This window comes from Anabas testudineus, chromosome 1, assembly GCF_900324465.2.
Source record: "Anabas testudineus chromosome 1, fAnaTes1.2, whole genome shotgun sequence".
Lineage (NCBI taxonomy): Eukaryota > Metazoa > Chordata > Actinopteri > Anabantiformes > Anabantidae > Anabas > Anabas testudineus.
The window spans coordinates 20,053,773-20,072,574 of record NC_046610.1 but is presented as its reverse complement, the minus strand read 5'-3'; the positions used below and the strand labels follow the sequence as shown (position 1 = coordinate 20,072,574).

Sequence of the window (18,802 nt, the reverse complement as noted above, 5' to 3'; positions counted from 1 at the left end):
GTCCCATCTGGGCAGCAGGCTGCAGTGGGAGGAGGCACTTTTAGGATTATGTGGGACTTTGCCAAGGCGGCAGAGCAGTTTGAACCACTGTGGCGCACTGGAGCAAACAGTTTGGTGTTTTCACTGCTGAAAAGTTACCATCCGAAGAGAGAGAGGGAGAGGGGGGAGAGGAAGGACTTGGATGAGATGCAACTTTGTGTCTTTGATGGATGTTTCTGAACTGTTTTTTCTCTCTTCTCCGGAGATCGAGTCAACTTTTGCGCACAGTGAAGCTGTGGTTTCACACGCAGCAGCACGGATCGCAGCATGCACAGGGTAGAAACACACTCGGGCTGATCCCAGGTCGGATTGCCTGCTTTGGTTTCCCTCTGTCCGGGCTCGGAGGAGGGGATGAGTGCTGAGGATGGGACTGTGCCTCGGTACCGAAGTTACAGAGGAGGAGAAGAAGGCGAGGACACACAGTGCCAAGATAGACAGAGACCTGTACGAGTGCGCCAAACGGGAGATGAATGTGGTTAAAATACTCCTGCTAGGTGAGACTGACAGCTGATCATCCTTATAGCAAATAAGCCCTGGGAATAATCTTCTACCTGAGTGTGTGTATGTGTATGTGTACTATACAGTAAGTAAAAAAGTACCCGTGGCTCAGACTGGGTGACACATGATCAAATCCCTCACGTTGCCTGGGAACTGGTGACCACAGACGCACAGATTCCAGTTTCTTAAGTTACTGATGATAGATTGTTTTTAAAAGTTTGACTGTGATCCACCTCCTCCAGGTGCAGCAGAGAGCGGTAAAAGCACTCTGGTGAAGCAGATGAAGATCATCCATAGTAATGGCTTCAACAAGCAAGAGCTAATCAGCTTTAAGGTTGGACACACACACACACACACACACACACACACACACACACACACACACACACTAGAGCAGTTATCAGATAACACATCATTACCATACAGTGAGATTAGGGTTGCTGCTCTTCTCACTTGCATCACTTTTGGGGAGTTATATAAAACCAAGCAATGACTTCAATAGTTCAATAAGCCATTTGTTTACGTTGGGTCGTCATCAGAGTTCAGGTTCAGGTACGAGTCCAGCAGACGGAGGTCACAGGTGAGTTTGTGCTGCAGGTGATGCATTAGAAAGTCTGATGAACTAAAAGATGGGGAATCAGCGACGGGGACGTGCAGGAGATGACATGGAAAACGAGGCGATGCTTAGTTCCTGTGGGGGGCTGAGATTTCTCCTGATACCCAGGATCAGATCCATGTTGGTATGCAGTGGTTTGGCTCGCGTATGCTCTTCCTTATGTGTGTGTTTGGAACAACCGAAAGCCAAATTCCTCTATTGTACTAGGGGTTGAGATGGGGTGGAGAGAATGGGAATGGTTCAAAGCACACACACACACATTTCACCTCATCAGCATGTTTTCAGTGAAGGCTTATGTTCATCCACCTCCCACCTCCACCCCAAACGCCTAGCTCCCTTTTCTTTTTACTACTCTGTATGTTTAGCTCCTTTTCTCTCCCTGCCTCCTCCTTTCTGTTGTGCATAAACATAATGAGTACGCGATGAGAGAAAAGGCCCTTTCACTGTCTTCATCACGCTTCAGATACCTCCTCTGTCTCCTGGCCTTAACAGTCCCGCCGCAGATAAAGACATCCAGAGAAAACTTCATAGAGTTTGAATCCACTCAAACGCAGTTCACGCTCGGTTCAGTATGAATGCATACAGAGATAAAGAAAGATGTGTCAGTTCCTTCTCTGCACTCCTCTCTCCTTCTTCCTGGACCACTCCGTGCTCGCCAGCACAAACATCACATGGTCATTTATTGGACAATGCTGGTGAAAGAAAGATTACCCCTGAGCAGGGAAATGTGTTATGAGTTGAAGTACGATCCCTTATTGAACCTTTTAGATGTCTAGTGAAATATGTCTGTAGCACAGAATTTCATCATCACACATCACAAAGTTACAAATTGTCACTATGACTGGGACAGTCAGTAATTCTTGATATCTGTGACTTGGAGTTAGTGACTGATGTGATGTGACCTAAGCTCAGCTTGTTAGCATGCAAACATTTGCTGACACTAAGTCTGAAGTGGTGCACGAAAGCATTCGACTAATTGAACCCATCAATAACACAAGCTGGTCTTTCCAGCTTTACATAGGCACAACAGATTTGCTCTTCCATTAATACAGCCATGTAATCTGTACACAAAGGTATTATAGATGTGAATACACGCATCAACACATGTTTTCTTGCAGTAGTCAGATCCCTTTTGTTGTTTCTGCTGACAGTTAGGTCTCCTTTGTTCTGAGTTGACGCACTTATTTTCAAGTGGAAAAATGACACTAAGCTACAGGCCCGCCCTTCCTTTCCCTGACCATCCCACACTTCCACAGCAAACACAGACACACCCTCCACTGCACACACTCACACATCCATGACCTCATTGTTCTTTATCAGGTCTGAGTGAATATCTTTTCACACGTGCGTTTGAACCGTGTTTATGTCTAGCGTCCCACCTGACGACGTGACCAAGTGTCTATGTGTGCACCAGCGCAGCGGTGAACAGATCGACCCTGCCTTGTACTGGACAGGTTATTCCTACTCCTGCGAGAAAAGCTCCTGTCTTAAGTTGTCTGCCTGGCTCCTTGTGGCCCTGCAGCTAGGTTTGCATTGCATTAGGACCATGACAGCACTGGGGAGGAATAAAGGGAAGATAGGTAGGAAGGGGGCTCCTCTTTGTCTCATCCCTCCTTTATTTGCAGCCCGAGGCCATGGAGCTGTTTTTACTGTGAGCCGGCTGATGGAAGGAGATTTCTCCCTTCATTTTCTTCTACTACACTGTCTGTGTCAACAAGTGAGGCCTTGTGTGTGTGTGTGTGTGTGTGTGTGTGTGTGTGTGTGTGTGTGTAGCGGCGGTTAACATTTATGAACTGAATTCTTTTAGTTATTTCTTTATTTCTGGAATCTCTGTTGATTCAGGTGTTCATGTGGGTATCTCTCAACAAATGGGATCAATCCGACTGTGAGGTTTTAGTTGTGTGAGATCAACAGAGCTTGAAACCTACAGCCACACTCGTGTACTTCGTTATTGTGTTAGCAGTCTGTGGTTAATGATTAAATACCAGGCCAGCACCAGTTCAGCCACATTCTTTGTTGTCGTATTTCGATAGCAAATGCTCCAACACAATGCAACTACTAACTGTAACTGTTGGTTTGTTCAGGAAGCCGAACCGAGAGCAGAACAAGAACAATACAATACTGTGTATCTGTCCTGGAGCTGATGCTGTTAAAATGAAAGTAATAACTTTACTGACTTACAGGGCACCACAAAGCTCCCACAAAACTTCACACTGTGGCCAGAGTAATAATAAGCTGGCAGGAAGCAAAAGTTAGAGAGAGATTTCTGTGTGTAGGACTTCTTTGGAATGTGATGGACACACACACACACACACACACACACACACACACACACACACACACACACACACACACACACACACACACACACACACACATTTGTAAAAACAGGGTGTCATTTTACTCCATACAGGTAGGCGACGTATGTGGCGCTGTTGATTCGGATTACAAGATGACACACCTGTGGCCCCAGGCTCTGTGTGTGTGTGTGTGTGTGTGTGTGTAGGTATGCATTTGTTAGTGAAAATGAAAGAACGTCAGTGTTTGTGTATTAGGTGAAATGTCGCATTTGGAGGAAATGTTTTTAGTTGCAACACGCGGCAAAAGCTGGTTGGTCGTCGGCTAAAACGTTACTCTCTTGCACATGTTTACTGTCACCGTGTGTATAGAGTCACAGTAAAGTAGAGAAACTGCAGATAAAGACTCAGTTTCACACACAAGCGTCTGATGTTGTTCAACCATGACCTCCCCGCTCCCTCTGTGCCTCCCACCTTCGCTGTCAACATCAAACTAAAGTGAGCCTCGAGTCACAGAGGGAGGAACTCGGAGACATTTGTTAAAAAGAACAAAGGTGGAGGGAGGGAGGGGAGGATGAACTGACTGAGATACAAACACTGGACATTGGGACATCGACAGTGATTTGTAATAAGCAGAAAAGAGTGATGGAGATGAGGGAGGCAGTCAGTTGTGGGCAACACAAACTGACATCGGGGCTTCAATAAGTGCTGCCATTGTGATGCATGCTAGGCTGTGATGTTGCTGAGCTCGACAAAAAGTTATTGATTGAGCTCATTTTTTAGGACTGTAGCTTGTAATGTTGTGTAATTGTATTTCATTGTATTGCCTCTGAGAAACCTTTTTGGCTCAGATGTTTTCTAAGCTCTATTTGTACATGTTCTCAGTCATAAACAGTCGCGACAGCCTCAGTTTTTCTAGTGAGTTTTAAGATTTGTTGCACTTCTCAAACCCTCCAGACTGCCATCACACCCACATCACCAACTTCCTGATTCTAATAATGTTTCTGGCTATAAATCAAAGAAACCGTACCACAGAGATTTATTTATTGATCCTCAAACTATAGGAATGTGTTGTTGGTATTATTATAGTACAAATTTAGTGTGATATCTGTCATATCTGAGGATGACAGCGGTGGTGAGGCAGAGGAGGATATTTCTGACACAAATCAATGCGTCGCTGTCAGCGGTGGTTCCCCTAGAAGAGGCTCATTTGTTCCTGACGCCGCCGTGTCAGCAGCCCTCCGCTCAGATCTGCTTGTAAGACGAGGCCAGATTTAGATGCCACCTTAAAACACTTATCTCACCTCACACATTTCACCGCGAGAGCCTCACACGTCAATCTGGACTCTGAAACACACAGAGGTAGACGAGCAACCAGACTGTGATAGGATCGCGGTGGAATGTGAAGCTTATCTTTGGCTGGCAGCAGAGTGACCCAGACTCTAACCCACACACACACACACACACACACACACACTTATCCACTATCTGCCAAAGTCACTCTGTTCATTCACTTAAGTCTCCAGGTTTCTAAGCACAAAGAGTTCATACTTTATTTTATTGTTTACAATATTGAGTCATAGTTTTTTTTTATTTTAATTTAGATTTTTCACTGTTTCATGTTAACTTGAAAACAAATCTAAAATTAAAAATCATCAATAAAAATCCAAATTAATGCCACGTCATGGTCTAGTTATGGTTAAATTGTTGGATTTATGGAAGAGATTTGTGCCGATGTTATGGATTTTTACACCAGGAGAGTGGAAACTGAGAGTGTGGTGAGCAACAAATATTTCACCCGAAGCAGAAGAAAAATGTCTGGACAAATTTAAAAAACAGTGTTCAGACAAACACTGTTTTCTCAGGATAAACCAACTTAAATCACCAACTCACTTCTTTTAAGCCATGTTCCAGCTCATAACAACCTGTAAAACCTGTGATGGCTTCACATTCTCCACAGACGTGAGGGAGGTTTTCAACTTCTCTGTGAACGTTCATCAAGAAGGGAACGAGAAAATGTTCACATGATGCGTCTTTGTTCGGGTGAACATAAAGTCGTAAGGCAAACACAAGTAAACTCTCAGCAGACACAACATCGCTGATGATGATGAACTTGACCTCTGAACTTTGTTGTTTGGCAGCCTGCGGTGCTGGATAACCTCCTGACCTCCATGAAGTTTGTCCTTCACGGCATGGGTGTCCTGCGGATCAACCTGGCTAACAGCAGGAACAAGGTAGTCTGTCTGCATGCCTCCACTCCATTGTATTCATACTTCCTCTGTTCAAATTCATCCACATATGTCTGGAGTTGGTTTTCCTGCACTGCACTCTCATCTCCACCAGGGAGCAGCATCTTAGCACCGCTGCTACAGCTGCTGCATCTGGCTGCATCTACACATACACACACAAAGAAACACACCTGCGGCAGCACTTTGATTGCATGAGTGAGAGCACAAAGTTGAATGATCGGTGGGTGGTTTGATTATGATTTGAACTTTATTGTCATAGTTATCGGAGCTCATACACCATCCACCCACTCAGCACATCCTGCTGGGAGATGATGATCAACGTGTTTCCTCTATTAACTGTCACCAGGCACTCACGCGTGTGTGTGTGTGTGTGTGTTCACACACGTGTTTGTGTGCACATCCATTAAGTTGTGCATCTATACTGATTAAAGTGTCTGGAGAGCAGAGAGAATCATTAAAGTTTTCTGCTGTTTGGACTCACACCCTTTTTCTCCATCTGGACTCTGCTCCTTCCTAATTATGCATCCATGTTCCATATTTCTGTCTCCGTCTCTTGGTGCAGGTCCACGCCCATTCTGTCCTGTCATGTGGGCGGTGTTTTGATGAAGAGCAGGTGCTGTTTCCTTTCGTGAGCCACGCCCTGTCCTGTCTGTGGGCTGACCAGGGAGTGCGGGCCGCAGCGGCTCGGGGATACGAGTATGAGCTCAATGACTCGGCACTGTAGTGAGTACTCCTCGAGCATGCACTCACACTGGGTTGAGGAGATGCAGGGGTCTAATTAGCTGGACTCAGCAACTGATGCTCGCTGTCACTAGTGATCAGTGTATCAGTATAGAGAGGGAAAGGAGGCAGACGAGGGCAAACTGTAATTACATGCACATTCCCAGCACTTTTATATATTTCTATTACATCTGGAAAATACTGTATGTACATAAGGTGTGTACTTGTTTTGTACTGGTTTTGACTGTGTGCACACAAGAGCAAAGTAACATCATACATAAATAAAATAAATGTGATTACAGAAGAATTTGTGCATGTTAAAGCAGAACTAAAAGAAGTGTCCGGGCAAAATAATGAAACTGAAACTGAAGATGAAGGCTGAGAATAAAAAAACAAGCGTAGAGGGGATAGTGATGTCAAAGTAAGACAGAGCTGGGCCCCACCAGGAGGCCGTCTGTTCTCATCCTCTACCCCAGCGAGAGGCCTCAGCTCTGGGGTTATCTACACCGACAGGCCCCCTGGTTCCCACTGAGAACCAGCGTACATCATCATCACTGCCCTCCTCAGGCACGCACTTACTCATGTTTGTACTTCTATACTTGTGAGGACCTTAATTGACATAAAGCATTCTCCAGACCCCCGTCTCAATATTAAAGATCGGGTCTGTTTTAACCAAATAGGTTATTTCTCGGAGATGAAATATTATTGCCTACTTACTTTGTGCTGTCGTATATACACATAGTTTAGAAGATCTATTAGAGATTTGGTTTTGATCATCTTTAGTTTTTCTAAAAACAAACAAGATGATGCACACACTTTTAACCTATCTAACATTTAGCCTTTTGTTTTCTGTAATTTCCCCATACCTCTGCAATTAACTGGAGACAATATGGCAACTGATAGAAGTAATGAGCAAAACTAAGGAACACACTCAGGATGTTTTCAGACCAAACCTCAAATTTAAAGATGCTTTAATCAATGTTTTTATATTAACAATGGCTCAAATGACTGCATGTATTATGAAACTAGTTGGTGTGATGAACTATTTTCACAAAGAATCACTGACTTCAGTAAGTCCTCTCTCAGTGACCCTGCTCTCAGCAGCAGCAGACAACTCTTTATAGTGGTCGGTGCAACTGTACTTCCATTAAAAATGACCTGTCTCCATAAAACTCTGAACGGTCCTCACAGAGACAGGAGTACATAAACACACACACGCTTTCGTGTTACTGTGCAGCGTCTGGCAGGCAGTGTGTCTTTTAAACAGCAGGATGTGTGTCGCTTTCCAAGAAACTGATTCAGGATGACTAGTTGAGAATGTCACAGGCAGTTCAGGAAGGTGGAGACGTCACGATGTGTGTGTGTGTGTGTGTATTTGGAGTAATATCACATCTCATCGAGTGCGCACACACACACACACACACACACACAGACACGATGCAGTTTATTACACTTGCTGCGTTAATAGCTAATCTGTGTTTAAAAGCTTAGCCTCAGTGTGTTATTATGGTAAACCACAGTGTAAATATTCATGGCGCTGAGCCGCTGCGCCCCCTTGGGGCTCCTTTCTTATCACTGCACTCCCTACCCGCCGCCTGGCAAATGACACCGCCACAACACACACAAACACATACAAACTTATGCACTTGTAAGTGAAACCTACTTTAATGCTTTTGATCTCAAGTTGTCTGCAGGTCATTAAATGTTCCTTCCTCTCGCTTTCCTCTTGTTTCCTATTGGCCTTCAACCCTTTTCCTCCCTCCCTCCCTGTCCCTCTACACACATCAACCTCCTCTTCCTTGTTTCCTAGTTTCTTTGAAAACATGACACGCATCACATCTCCAGGCTACGTACCCACGGAGACAGATGTTCTGCGAGTACGACTGAGGACAACAGGCGTGATAGAGACCCAGTTCAAAGTCAACCACCTCATTTTCAGGTACTCACCTTATCCATTTCTTTTTATTAAGATGCAATGCAGCAGAATAAAGGTGCTTAGAAACCACCGACTCACCTGCTGTCACCAGGTCTGCAATCGTCTTCTCCGCCACCACCTGTGGTACCAACATACTTTACTTCCTTAGCTGTACCACTCTTATCTCTGTCTACAGCCCTGTGATAGGCCCAAGATATGAGACAAAGATGGGCGGTTTCGTTCGATTTGTCAATATGGCACCTATCAGCTGGCTTTGCAATCATCTACTGATCTCACACACATTCAGAAGCATCAGTGGCTCGCTCTTATCAGTGGAGAAGCAGAGGGCAGCTATCTCAGGCCAGGAGTTTCAGATGTCAGGTGACAATATCCATCTCTAATCAATGAGCTGGTGTCACATAATACCACCTTCTTTATCATTCTCCAGTGGGTGAACTCATTTCCTGAAGCCGCTGATGGTCGTGACAGGGTGATAGATATTAATGAACTTGATTTCTCTGCAGCCTCAGTGATGCAGAACAAACACTAATGATGTTACAGCAGTCGTCGCTTCTGTTAGTCATACTGTACGGTTTCTTTTTTATACCAGACAATGTTTTAATGTTTGTCACTTGTAGAAACACTAACTAAACAATAACCTTTAAAATAGCTTATTTTAATGCGTAAAAACAAAATGGCCCAAACTTTCAGTTCAAGAGAAATTCAAGTTCTGTTCAAGCACCGTCAGCCACTTACATGTTTTAAATGTAGCTTGGTAAAGTGTCTGGAAATCCTGAAATTAATTAGTGTCAGCTCTCATGAATAAACTGTCAGATAAAATGCTGGTTGAAGTTTCAGGAAGACCTGAAATACAACATAAAAGTCACCACTCTATGTCTGGATTTGATGATTTGTAAATAAGACTGAAGAATTTGCTTGAGCCTTTGCGGCGGTGGCAGATTTCGATATAGAAAGTAATGCACTGCAAAGCTAATTTGTTTTTGTTTGTCTTTTCTATACAACTAAGACACGAAAGTTCAAAAGTTCATCTTTTATTTGATGCTATTTCCACCTTCATACATAAAACTATACAAATCTTAGCATCTTCTAACTGAAACAAAAGGAGCTTTAGGATGGTACGTTTTCTGAATCGATAATGAAACATTTTAAGAGTTATTAAAAGTCAATTAAGGTGTTTATTACATTAATATGACAACACATGTTTATAGCAGCTTAGTGAAGCTGTATTTCTTTGAGCTATACTCTCTATTCAAATATTTTTGCTCACTTAAAATGAGAAATCTGATGTAAAAGGTGCTACGTTGTTTATTTTATTAAGATGTAAATATCAGGAAATGATATCTCACATCTTAAACGTTGATGTCTTCAGTGTACAGCAAACAGAAATGAAACTCCTGGAATTCGTGGACTGTAGTAGTGGAAAACAAGAAGCCAGTTGTTGAGTGTTGGCTCTTCGTGGAAGCGTGAAGGGTTGTGGGAGACATTTTAGTTTTAATTGAAGGTTAATGGGCTGTGGAGAGTTAACAGGGATACAGTACATTCAACACAATCAACATTCTGCTCGTGTTCATGTCTGTCGATAGACGTCATTATATCCTATTACTTAGTGCCTCTTTCTTATTAATATCTTCCTCTCCAGTCTTCCCACCGCTGCATCCTTCACTGCTGCTCGACATTACCTTTCATATGTATTGTAATAATAAAACACATTACCTCAGCTCTTCATAAGCGCTCCGTTTAGCATATAAACATTGTAGAGGGAGCCAGTTTGTCAGCAGACGACTTCAGTCCGGGGCATTTGTGTCACATCTAAATGCTGCTTGTACATCTCTGGATGCGTGTGTTTTTGATTTAAATGTCACACACAGATTTGACTCGATTTGCCAGTTGAAGAACTTCACACCAGGAAAAGTTTCAGCAGCTACAAAGCGCTTTGATCGTAACTGTATGGGTTGTGCCGTGCAGATAACTGTTGCTTTTCTCCTTGCGGTTTTACTGCTTGCGTCACTGTTGAAGTCAGTTGTTTTTTGCTTTTCTTAAAATTTGTTTGTGTATATTTTTTTCCTCTGTGCGATGTCACCACTAAGTGATGGTGTCAGCAGAGTCCCAGGTGGTGCTGCAGGATGGAGCCTAGCCTCCCTGCTCTCACACACCCGCTCTCTTATCTCCCTGAATTCTTGAGCAGATAAATAATTGGGTTTAGTTAATTGACACACTGCACCTAGTGTGTGTGTGTGTGTGTGTGTGTCTAAGGATTCATGTCTGTGACTTGAAAAGATCAGGGCCTTGGGGTCGATATGGAGCTTAGCATATGTTGATGTAATTATTTCAAACTTAGCAACAAAAAGGATATTAAAGGGATTTGGGACGTAGATGGTTCATGTTTTTGTATAGTGTGTTGGAAAGAAAGTAGCGTTCAGGTGAACAGCACGTGCCTCTCTATTGAGACGTGGACAATATGTAGTTTAATGGTAATTGTTCACCTTAACTATAAGGTGTGTGTTAGTTTGAGTTTTTATCCAGCTGTGGTTTTAGAAAGCAGCAGAGTTCATATGGAAACAGCGACTTCTGCTTCAGCTAAGACTCATTTAGTAAATATTGAGCCTGGATTAACACAATGTGAAACTGTCTCCCTCAGACCAGTGCCTCCTCTCTTGTTTGTTGATACTCAAGTTTTCTCATCTGAGCCAACATCTGCGACCTGTACTTCAGTTCCTATTATAAAAGAATTGTTTTATGTATTACTGTCATTTCTACCAGGACCACAAGTGTTTATACTGCTGGAGAATGTGTTTGCTCCGCTGATATTGCAAAATTCAACTTACAAACGAAGCTGTGTTAAACATGCATCTCTTTGGCCTTAGGTGCTCTTAAGTATGAACAAACCATAACAGTCCCAGTTTGATCCTTATCAGGGACCTTTGTTGTATGTGATAACACTGAGCCACGCTCTCTTGTTTCTCCGCTTTTATCTTTATTAAGATTTCTTCTGTCATGTTGATGAAAAAATGTCATAAATGCAATCTTTAAAATTATGTCTATAATTATATTGACAATGTACGATGTAAGACAGGGGAAACCAAAACACTGAAAATATGTTTAATGCTAATTATGGCCTTCCCTATTTCTGCTGCTCAGCAGAAATCCTACATCATATTTCTTGTCACATCATATACATCATATACATGTATACATATATTGACTAATATTAGCTTATGAAAAAGGTATTAACCCATGCTTTGGTTACCATTACTTCACGTGAAATGTTAATTAGCATAGCGAGCTGTTAAACCACAAATCATCATCTCTGCTTCCGTGTTTTAATGCAGATTGCAAGTAAAGCAAATAAATGTCAAACTCTCCTTGTGACTTCGATGCAGTTCAGTAGGTTGTATTTTGTTGACAGTCATCAAGCTGAAGGCTAAAAGGATTTCTCCTCTATCCATCAAGGGTTTTTTTTTATTTCTTCCTCTTCTTCTCTTGTCTTTTCAGTTTCCTGCCGTCTTTGTCATCCCATGTGTTTTGTGCATGTGTATGTTGACTGCGTGGGATGTAAAGTAGATGAGCAGTAAAACCTCACTGATGACTGATCACCTTGTCATTCCCTATTGGATATATGGTTGTTCAGTGTTTCCAGTTTACTTACTACTAGTTTACTCTTCTCTGATCTTCAATACGCATCCAAGTGAAAGCTTAGTTACACTACATAACAAGAAAAATCCCTCACACCATTGATTCCTCAACACTCCAGGTCTCATTATCTTGTTAGTTAAACACTTAATCACCACATGACAAACTTTCATCAATTCGCCACCTCTCACATGTGTGCAAGTGCAGGTTTTGTGTCGAGACACAGCCTAGTTTCCATACAGACGTCCCGTTTGACCTTTTACCCCTCAGTATAATCTGGGTTTTTTTCTGCATTATTAATATGAAGTGCTCTGATAATTACAATTACAGCGCTGCACATGGGGGTGAACATTATAGAAAAGAGAAGCAGGGGGAGAAGAGGAGAGGATGACGTAAACCGAGCCGTGACATAGAAGGAGAAGTCTTTTATACAGACGAGTTTGGAACATGTTGGATGTCTGTATTCAATTTATTCTTTTTCCAACTTTTCACCATATTTGACCTTTTTTAAATTTTTTTATTTACCATCCAACAGAAGCTGGAAGTTGTTCACTCTGCAGTAATACTAAATTTATCCTCTTCTCACTCAATGCTCCAATCACAGCAGCAACAGTTCGACCTTACAATCACGTCTCCCTCAGGATGAATAGTAATAGCGTTTGTGGAGTCTGGAGTCTTCAAATTACTCACTTGAGTTTCACTGATGTCTGTCATCATTCGTTTGTATCATGTATCATCATTTGCTCAGTTTCGAACATTTTTTATTTAAAACTAACAGCATGGAGGGGTTGTTGTTAATGTGTACCGTGTGTGCACATGCAAAGCTGGCAGCTCACTTATTACTAGTCACGTTGTGTATTATTTGGGTGACTTTGTGCGCATGTGCTTCACCAGTAAAGGTTTGTTTAATGAAGCACCGGCTTCACTGAGGCGTCTTGTCTCAGGCTCCAATTTCCATGGAAAACCTCCATCAGAAATCCTATCTCATCTTTGCGTTGTGCCGCCTTCACTGTTTGTTTCCCTCTTTGGGCATCTGTGTTTCCACATATTCATTTCCCCTTTCAATAAAGAGCTGCATTAACTCGACGGATCCACAAATGGAAGGTGGGAGATGGCACATCTGGCTTCGAAAGTGGGTGAAGTGGGACAAACACAAGTGTCTCTGTCAGCTCTGTTTCTCCGCTCTTATTCCTGTTGTGTTTTTCTCTCTGGTTCTTTTGGAGAACATTGACCTTTACAGTCTTTGTGTTGTCGTGTTGTGATTGTCTCAGGGAAAATGTTATGATTGTCTCGGTTTAAATTGAAAAGGGTGGGGACCAGCCTGCAGAGATGTGTGACACGCATGTGTGTGTAAATCCCACATTTGAGGAATATCTGACCTTATCCAAAACGAGTGCAATCTGTCATTGATTAGAGTCACCCCACCCCTGAGTGCTGCGCTAGGCTAGAGCATCAGAAAGGGAGGTAATGAACACACAGAAAACACAGCCTTATACTTTTCTACTGGAAATTGAATTCTGATGAAAAACAGCCAGTCAAAGTGAGGCATTTTTCCACATGCTCACACACACACACACACACTGCATACAACATAGTACAACAGGTACACTGCCTACACTGTCTGATGAGTGATAAGTAAACAGATGTTCATCCCTCATCAGGATGATGCTGCACTGATGATGACGTCTTTTACGACTGCACATCATCCAGCAGACAGCAGTTTTCTGGTCTGAAATATGATTATGTGTAATAATAATAATGTCACGTTACAGTTCTTGCCTCCAAATCAGGGAGTAGGAAATCTCGTTGTAGACTCGTTAACCTCGGTGGTAAGGTCAGATATAGGCTATTGGATAGCATATATAGACTTCGTGCACATTTCCTCTGTCTGTAGGCGCTTGTCAAACATTCTTGTCCTCTCCATCTCTCTTTGTGTGCAGGATGTATGACGTTGGAGGCCAAAGAACCGAGCGGAGGAAGTGGATTAGTTGTTTCGAGGATGTCAGGGCTGTGCTGTTTGTAGTGTCGCTCAGCGGTTACGACATGACTCTGGTGGAAGACCCCTCAATGGTACGAGCTGCACTCAGTCACTCCGTCACAAATGTTCATGCTCTCCAATAAAAGCAACCAGAGACCACTTGCGTCACTTGTCCTCAGAGACCAAGTTTTAAAAATGACAAGTGTCTGCCCTGCGTGCTCCTCTGCTGCAGTCTGATGGTGTTATTGTCTTCTCTCCACAGAATCGTCTGCAGGAAAGCATGAAACTCTTCTCCTCCATCTGCAACAACGTCTTTTTCGGCAGCACATCCATGGTGAGACATCCATCAGTCACCCTCTTCCTCCACCTCAGGATAGTAAAACTAATTGGATTTTGAAGATTGGGAGAGAGGAGTCAGACTGCAAAGTCACAATAACTGACAGTTTATAGTGATAATATGTCTGCAGAGCACCAGCTTAGGAAAAAAAGAAGGAAGAGATCATTCATTCACTGAGAAAAAAGAAGTACACTACCAGACACACATAGAAATGAACATGTTTTTGAAAGAGGAGCCGACATCAGATTGATCACAAATACAGTGTAAACATTGTTGATATTGTGGAAACAGCTGTTTTGAAAGGAATATTTACGTAAACAGGCAGAGATCTGTCATCAGCAAACGTTAGTACCGTCTTCGTACAGCACATTGTGTTTGCTAATCCAGGTTTATTAATTTAAAGGATCACTTATCACTAGAAAACCTATTTGCAATGATGGTAAAACATTTATATTAACATTTATATTAAAATCAGAAGCAGTGGTCTCCAATCTTTTTGGGTATGGTTACGATATTGTCAAGCAACACCCGATCACGACGACATCTTTTGTAGGACATAATCCGTATGAACTGCTAATGTTTAGTTTAATGTGTTTAATGCGTACATACACTAATTAGTACAAACGAGGATGGTGTCATTAGTTTTGCAGGATTTTAATCATGAACCACACATTTGACAAAGGAAACTTTTGACCAGACAAACACACAATCGCTCTTTTATGCTTTAGTTGAATTATTCGACACTCCCCCTGACGTCGGCTGGTAAATAGCTTTGTTTTAAGAGTCACGAGACAAAAAGGTCGAGACAGCGGGATCCAGATGAACAGGGCGGGAACCCCAGTTCATTCAGGATGGAGCTAATGGAAGAGACACAAGCAACATCTTTTTGTTCTCCGTGACACTCTGAGACAAGAATAACACTAATGCTGTTTACACACACACACACACACACACACACAGATCGCAGCCTCACCCCTATTGTCTCTCAGTCCTCTGTCACTCGTAATTAAACAACAAGTTGTAATTAGCGTGAGCTTTGGCGAGGCAAAATTTTCCCCTCTCTGTGTTTTACCCTTAAATGATCACATTGAAACAAAACGCGCAATGAGCTTGTTCCATTCAAAGCCCACTTAAAATACATGTCACTGACGAGAGCGCTGTCAACTCTCTTCCAGCAGGCTTTTATTGTTTTTAACACTTCTGTTTGGCCTGTACAGAAATAAAGTGCCAGTCTAAGATTAAACTCAGTGTTTCACTTTCAGCTCATCATCATGGGTTAACAGTACAAGATCCTAAAAAGAAAAGTTTCAGTGTGGTACTAAAGCATCTCTTTTAGTGAATTATTCTTTTTTTAACCATAAAGAAATGTTATTTAAGGCTTCATTAGAGCCAAATGGGCAATTAAATGTCTGTGCGTGACGTGTTTATGTGCGGGCTTGTGTGTGGGCCTGTGTGTTAACATGGCTAGCAGGCTCATTAAACAAAAGTGTTTAATGATAGCTTTTACAACGTGGGAGGGAAATTTGTAACCTCCACCTCAATTAACTCGTCACTGTGGCTGGTCAGTGATAATTACACACCAAGGTGTTGCTCCATGTCCTGTTCATTGAAAATCTGCTCTACCTCATCCCTCCCTCATTATTACCAGGGGCCTTTTTTTGCGTGTGTGTGTGTGTGTGTGTGTGTGTGTGTTTATTTTTGCGATCAAACAGGCCGGAAAAGACAGAACTTGGTCGTAGTTTTAATTGGTCGACTACAAAGCCAAAAGTACCTGTGAAACGTGGTAGCAGCTGAGCAGGAGGTGAGTTTAGAGGCAGTAAGGCAAAACAGCAGAAGGGCTGAGGTTTGTGAAAGTGGTAGCTGAGCTCCAGCTCCCACACTGGGGACTACACGAGTGATTGATTGCTCAATGAGGTGTGGAGCAAAGTTATTGATTTTCACATTTTACATAAATATCTGTAAAGTGGCTACAATGTTTAACTCTGATTTATTGGGTTCTGTTTGGTTAGTTATTGCAGTGTTACACAAGAGTCACCAAATCAAATCAACATTAGGTTTTTTCTTTCTCCTCATCTTTTGCATTGATTTTCCGTTTACACTGTACAGGAAGCCTTTGCTTTGGGGCGAGCTTGTCGTGCTCTCAGCTGATTGTTTGCGTGTACGTGTGTTTCTTCTTGCAGATTTTATTCATGAACAAAATTGACCTCTTTCAAGAAAAGATTTTACACTCCAGCCGACACCTGCGGTTGTACCTGCCACAGTTTAAAGGTAAGACTGATGTTAGTTCACGGTGATATTTAATGTCCAGCCCACGTGGACGTAGCTGAGCAGCAAAAAGTGGTCAGTGTATCAGGTACACCTAGGTTTGTGTCACCAACACACCACCAACATCCTCTCATGTGATCTAGTACAAAGCTCAGCCTTCACAAAGGTAACAATACAACGCTGATTTGCATATTAATCCATGACAACCATTAAGCCAAAATACCTTCAGCTATGGAAAATTATCTCACACACACACAGGTGGAAACACAGACTGAAAGTGTTATTTTGGGGGATTCGTGCATCCGCTCTGCTCAGCATTTCCCTCCCCACGTCTCGGTGGGCTCACCAGGGGCTGTGTCCGCTCTGCACTCATGCAAATGTCAATATAAATGCTAAAACTCTTGGGATTGGGGTCAGCCAGCAGAGCAAGTGTCTATTTCACACTGACCTCAGAAATGATGAAGCCTGATACAGTGGCCCCCCAACCTTTTTTTTTTTTGTTGTTTGATGTTCCCCACAGCTCCATCAGATGGGATCGTACTCTTTAACCAACACTAAGTGAAATGTAGATATTGTTAACATTTTTTAGAACACAACATTTCATATTGCCTCTCATTTAGGATGTGACTCTATGGGAAACTTGACCCATTATGAACCAAAAACTGCTCCCAACCTTTGGGTCGTATGTTTAGAAAGTAGTTCAAAGTATCCTGATCTCAACAGACCACAATAAAGTAAAATGCATCAGTGTGAATCCCATAATGAGACATGGTGTACTGTACTGTATCAGCTACAGGAAACCTCTTGTATTTTTACATTACACACATTTTAGTTTTTTTGCCTTTCAAGTAGTCTTTTTATTTCTCTGTGGGATTGAGGCAGGTGTTTCACTGAGTGTCTGATTCCTCTCTCTCTCTCTTTGCCCCTCTCCAGGCGCAGACTGCGATGTAGATTCGGCTGCCCGTTTCATCGCCGCCACCTTTGTCTCGCTCAACGCCACTCCCAGCAAACTCATCTACCACCACTTCACCACGGCGACGGACACCTCCAACATCCAGGTCGTCTTTCAGGTGGTTATGGACATGATAATCAAAGAGAACCTGGAGGCAGTGTCGCTCCTGTGACACAGCCAGAGGGTCAGAGCAACCAGTAAAGGAGACCTCAGCGGAGAGACTGATTTTACTTTTATTTTTTATCAAAGAAAGATTTTCAACAGAACACGATGGTCATCCTGTCAGAGCATATTGTCCATTTCTTTTTTTTGCACTGTACTAGACTCTGAACAGCAACACTACTTTTTTGAAGATTTACCTGTGCCATTTATTTGCCCCCTCTCGTTCTCTGTGTGTGGGGGCCGGACACAGAGGAGGTGACGATTTACTGTTTGTCCTCCGCTTCCTCGATGCAGGGTCCACTCATGCATACCATGGTGTGTTTTCCACTCATTCATCACGCTGTCTCCCCTGTGCGTCACACCCTCCTAATGAGGCGGTGATCACCCCACTTTGTGTTAACTCGTCCTGAGCTGAAACCATCTACACTCTTTTCAATTGAATCTGTGCCTTCACTCGTTTGCCCGACTCTTACCAGTCAGCAATGATGCTGGGAAACTTCCACTCATCTCAACCATTATTCCTGTTAAGTGTCATAGGACCAATGGAGCCAATCCCAGCTGTCATTGGGCGAGAGACGGGGTACACTGTGGGCAGGTTGCCAGTCTATCACAGATGCTGAAACGTTTATTATTTAAAATGTGAAGTGTATGTTAAGAAACATGTTTAATTGCTTCTCTTGTGCCTCTGGTGATTATTGTTCTTGTCACACTCATAAACCCCGGAGGATGATGCCTCTGAAATGTGATTGGTGTTGCATTGACTCTGCTGTTTTCATGGCTCCCCTGAGCGACTGACTCCTTTCACACCAGCGCCTCTTTGACCTCAGTACAAGATGCGGTAAACACTGATATGACTGATGAGAAATAAGAAAAAACATCCCAAGTGCCTTTAAATTAAGTAGTTTTGTTTGTCCTGTGATTAAAATGCTTCATATGTGTATGAAACTTTTACACATGTAGTTTTCTTTCTATCTTTTCCCCCATCAGAATAATTCTGTGTGTTTGATACTGTCTCTCTACTCTGTAAGTTTTATGTTCTTATTTTATGGTTTGTGTTGTAGTGGAACTGCAAAACTAAATAAATGTGAGAGGCTGCAAACCTTACTGTGATGCTAGTTGTAAA

General features: G+C 42.6%; 1 protein-coding gene across 1 annotated transcript; it reads left to right on the top strand.

Moving 5' to 3' along the window:
- The first annotated feature begins 57 nt into the window (after window positions 1–57).
- Window positions 58–18,778, top strand: gnav1 (guanine nucleotide binding protein (G protein) alpha v1). The gene is made up of 9 exons (XM_026360058.1): window positions 58–533; window positions 780–871; window positions 5,592–5,684; window positions 6,262–6,422; window positions 8,230–8,358; window positions 13,926–14,055; window positions 14,226–14,297; window positions 16,481–16,568; window positions 17,499–18,778. Exons 1-9 carry the CDS (start codon window positions 404–406, stop codon window positions 17,687–17,689), a joined length of 1,086 nt encoding a protein of 361 aa, XP_026215843.1. The 5' UTR covers window positions 58–403; the 3' UTR covers window positions 17,690–18,778.
- The last annotated feature ends 24 nt before the right edge of the window (window positions 18,779–18,802 follow it).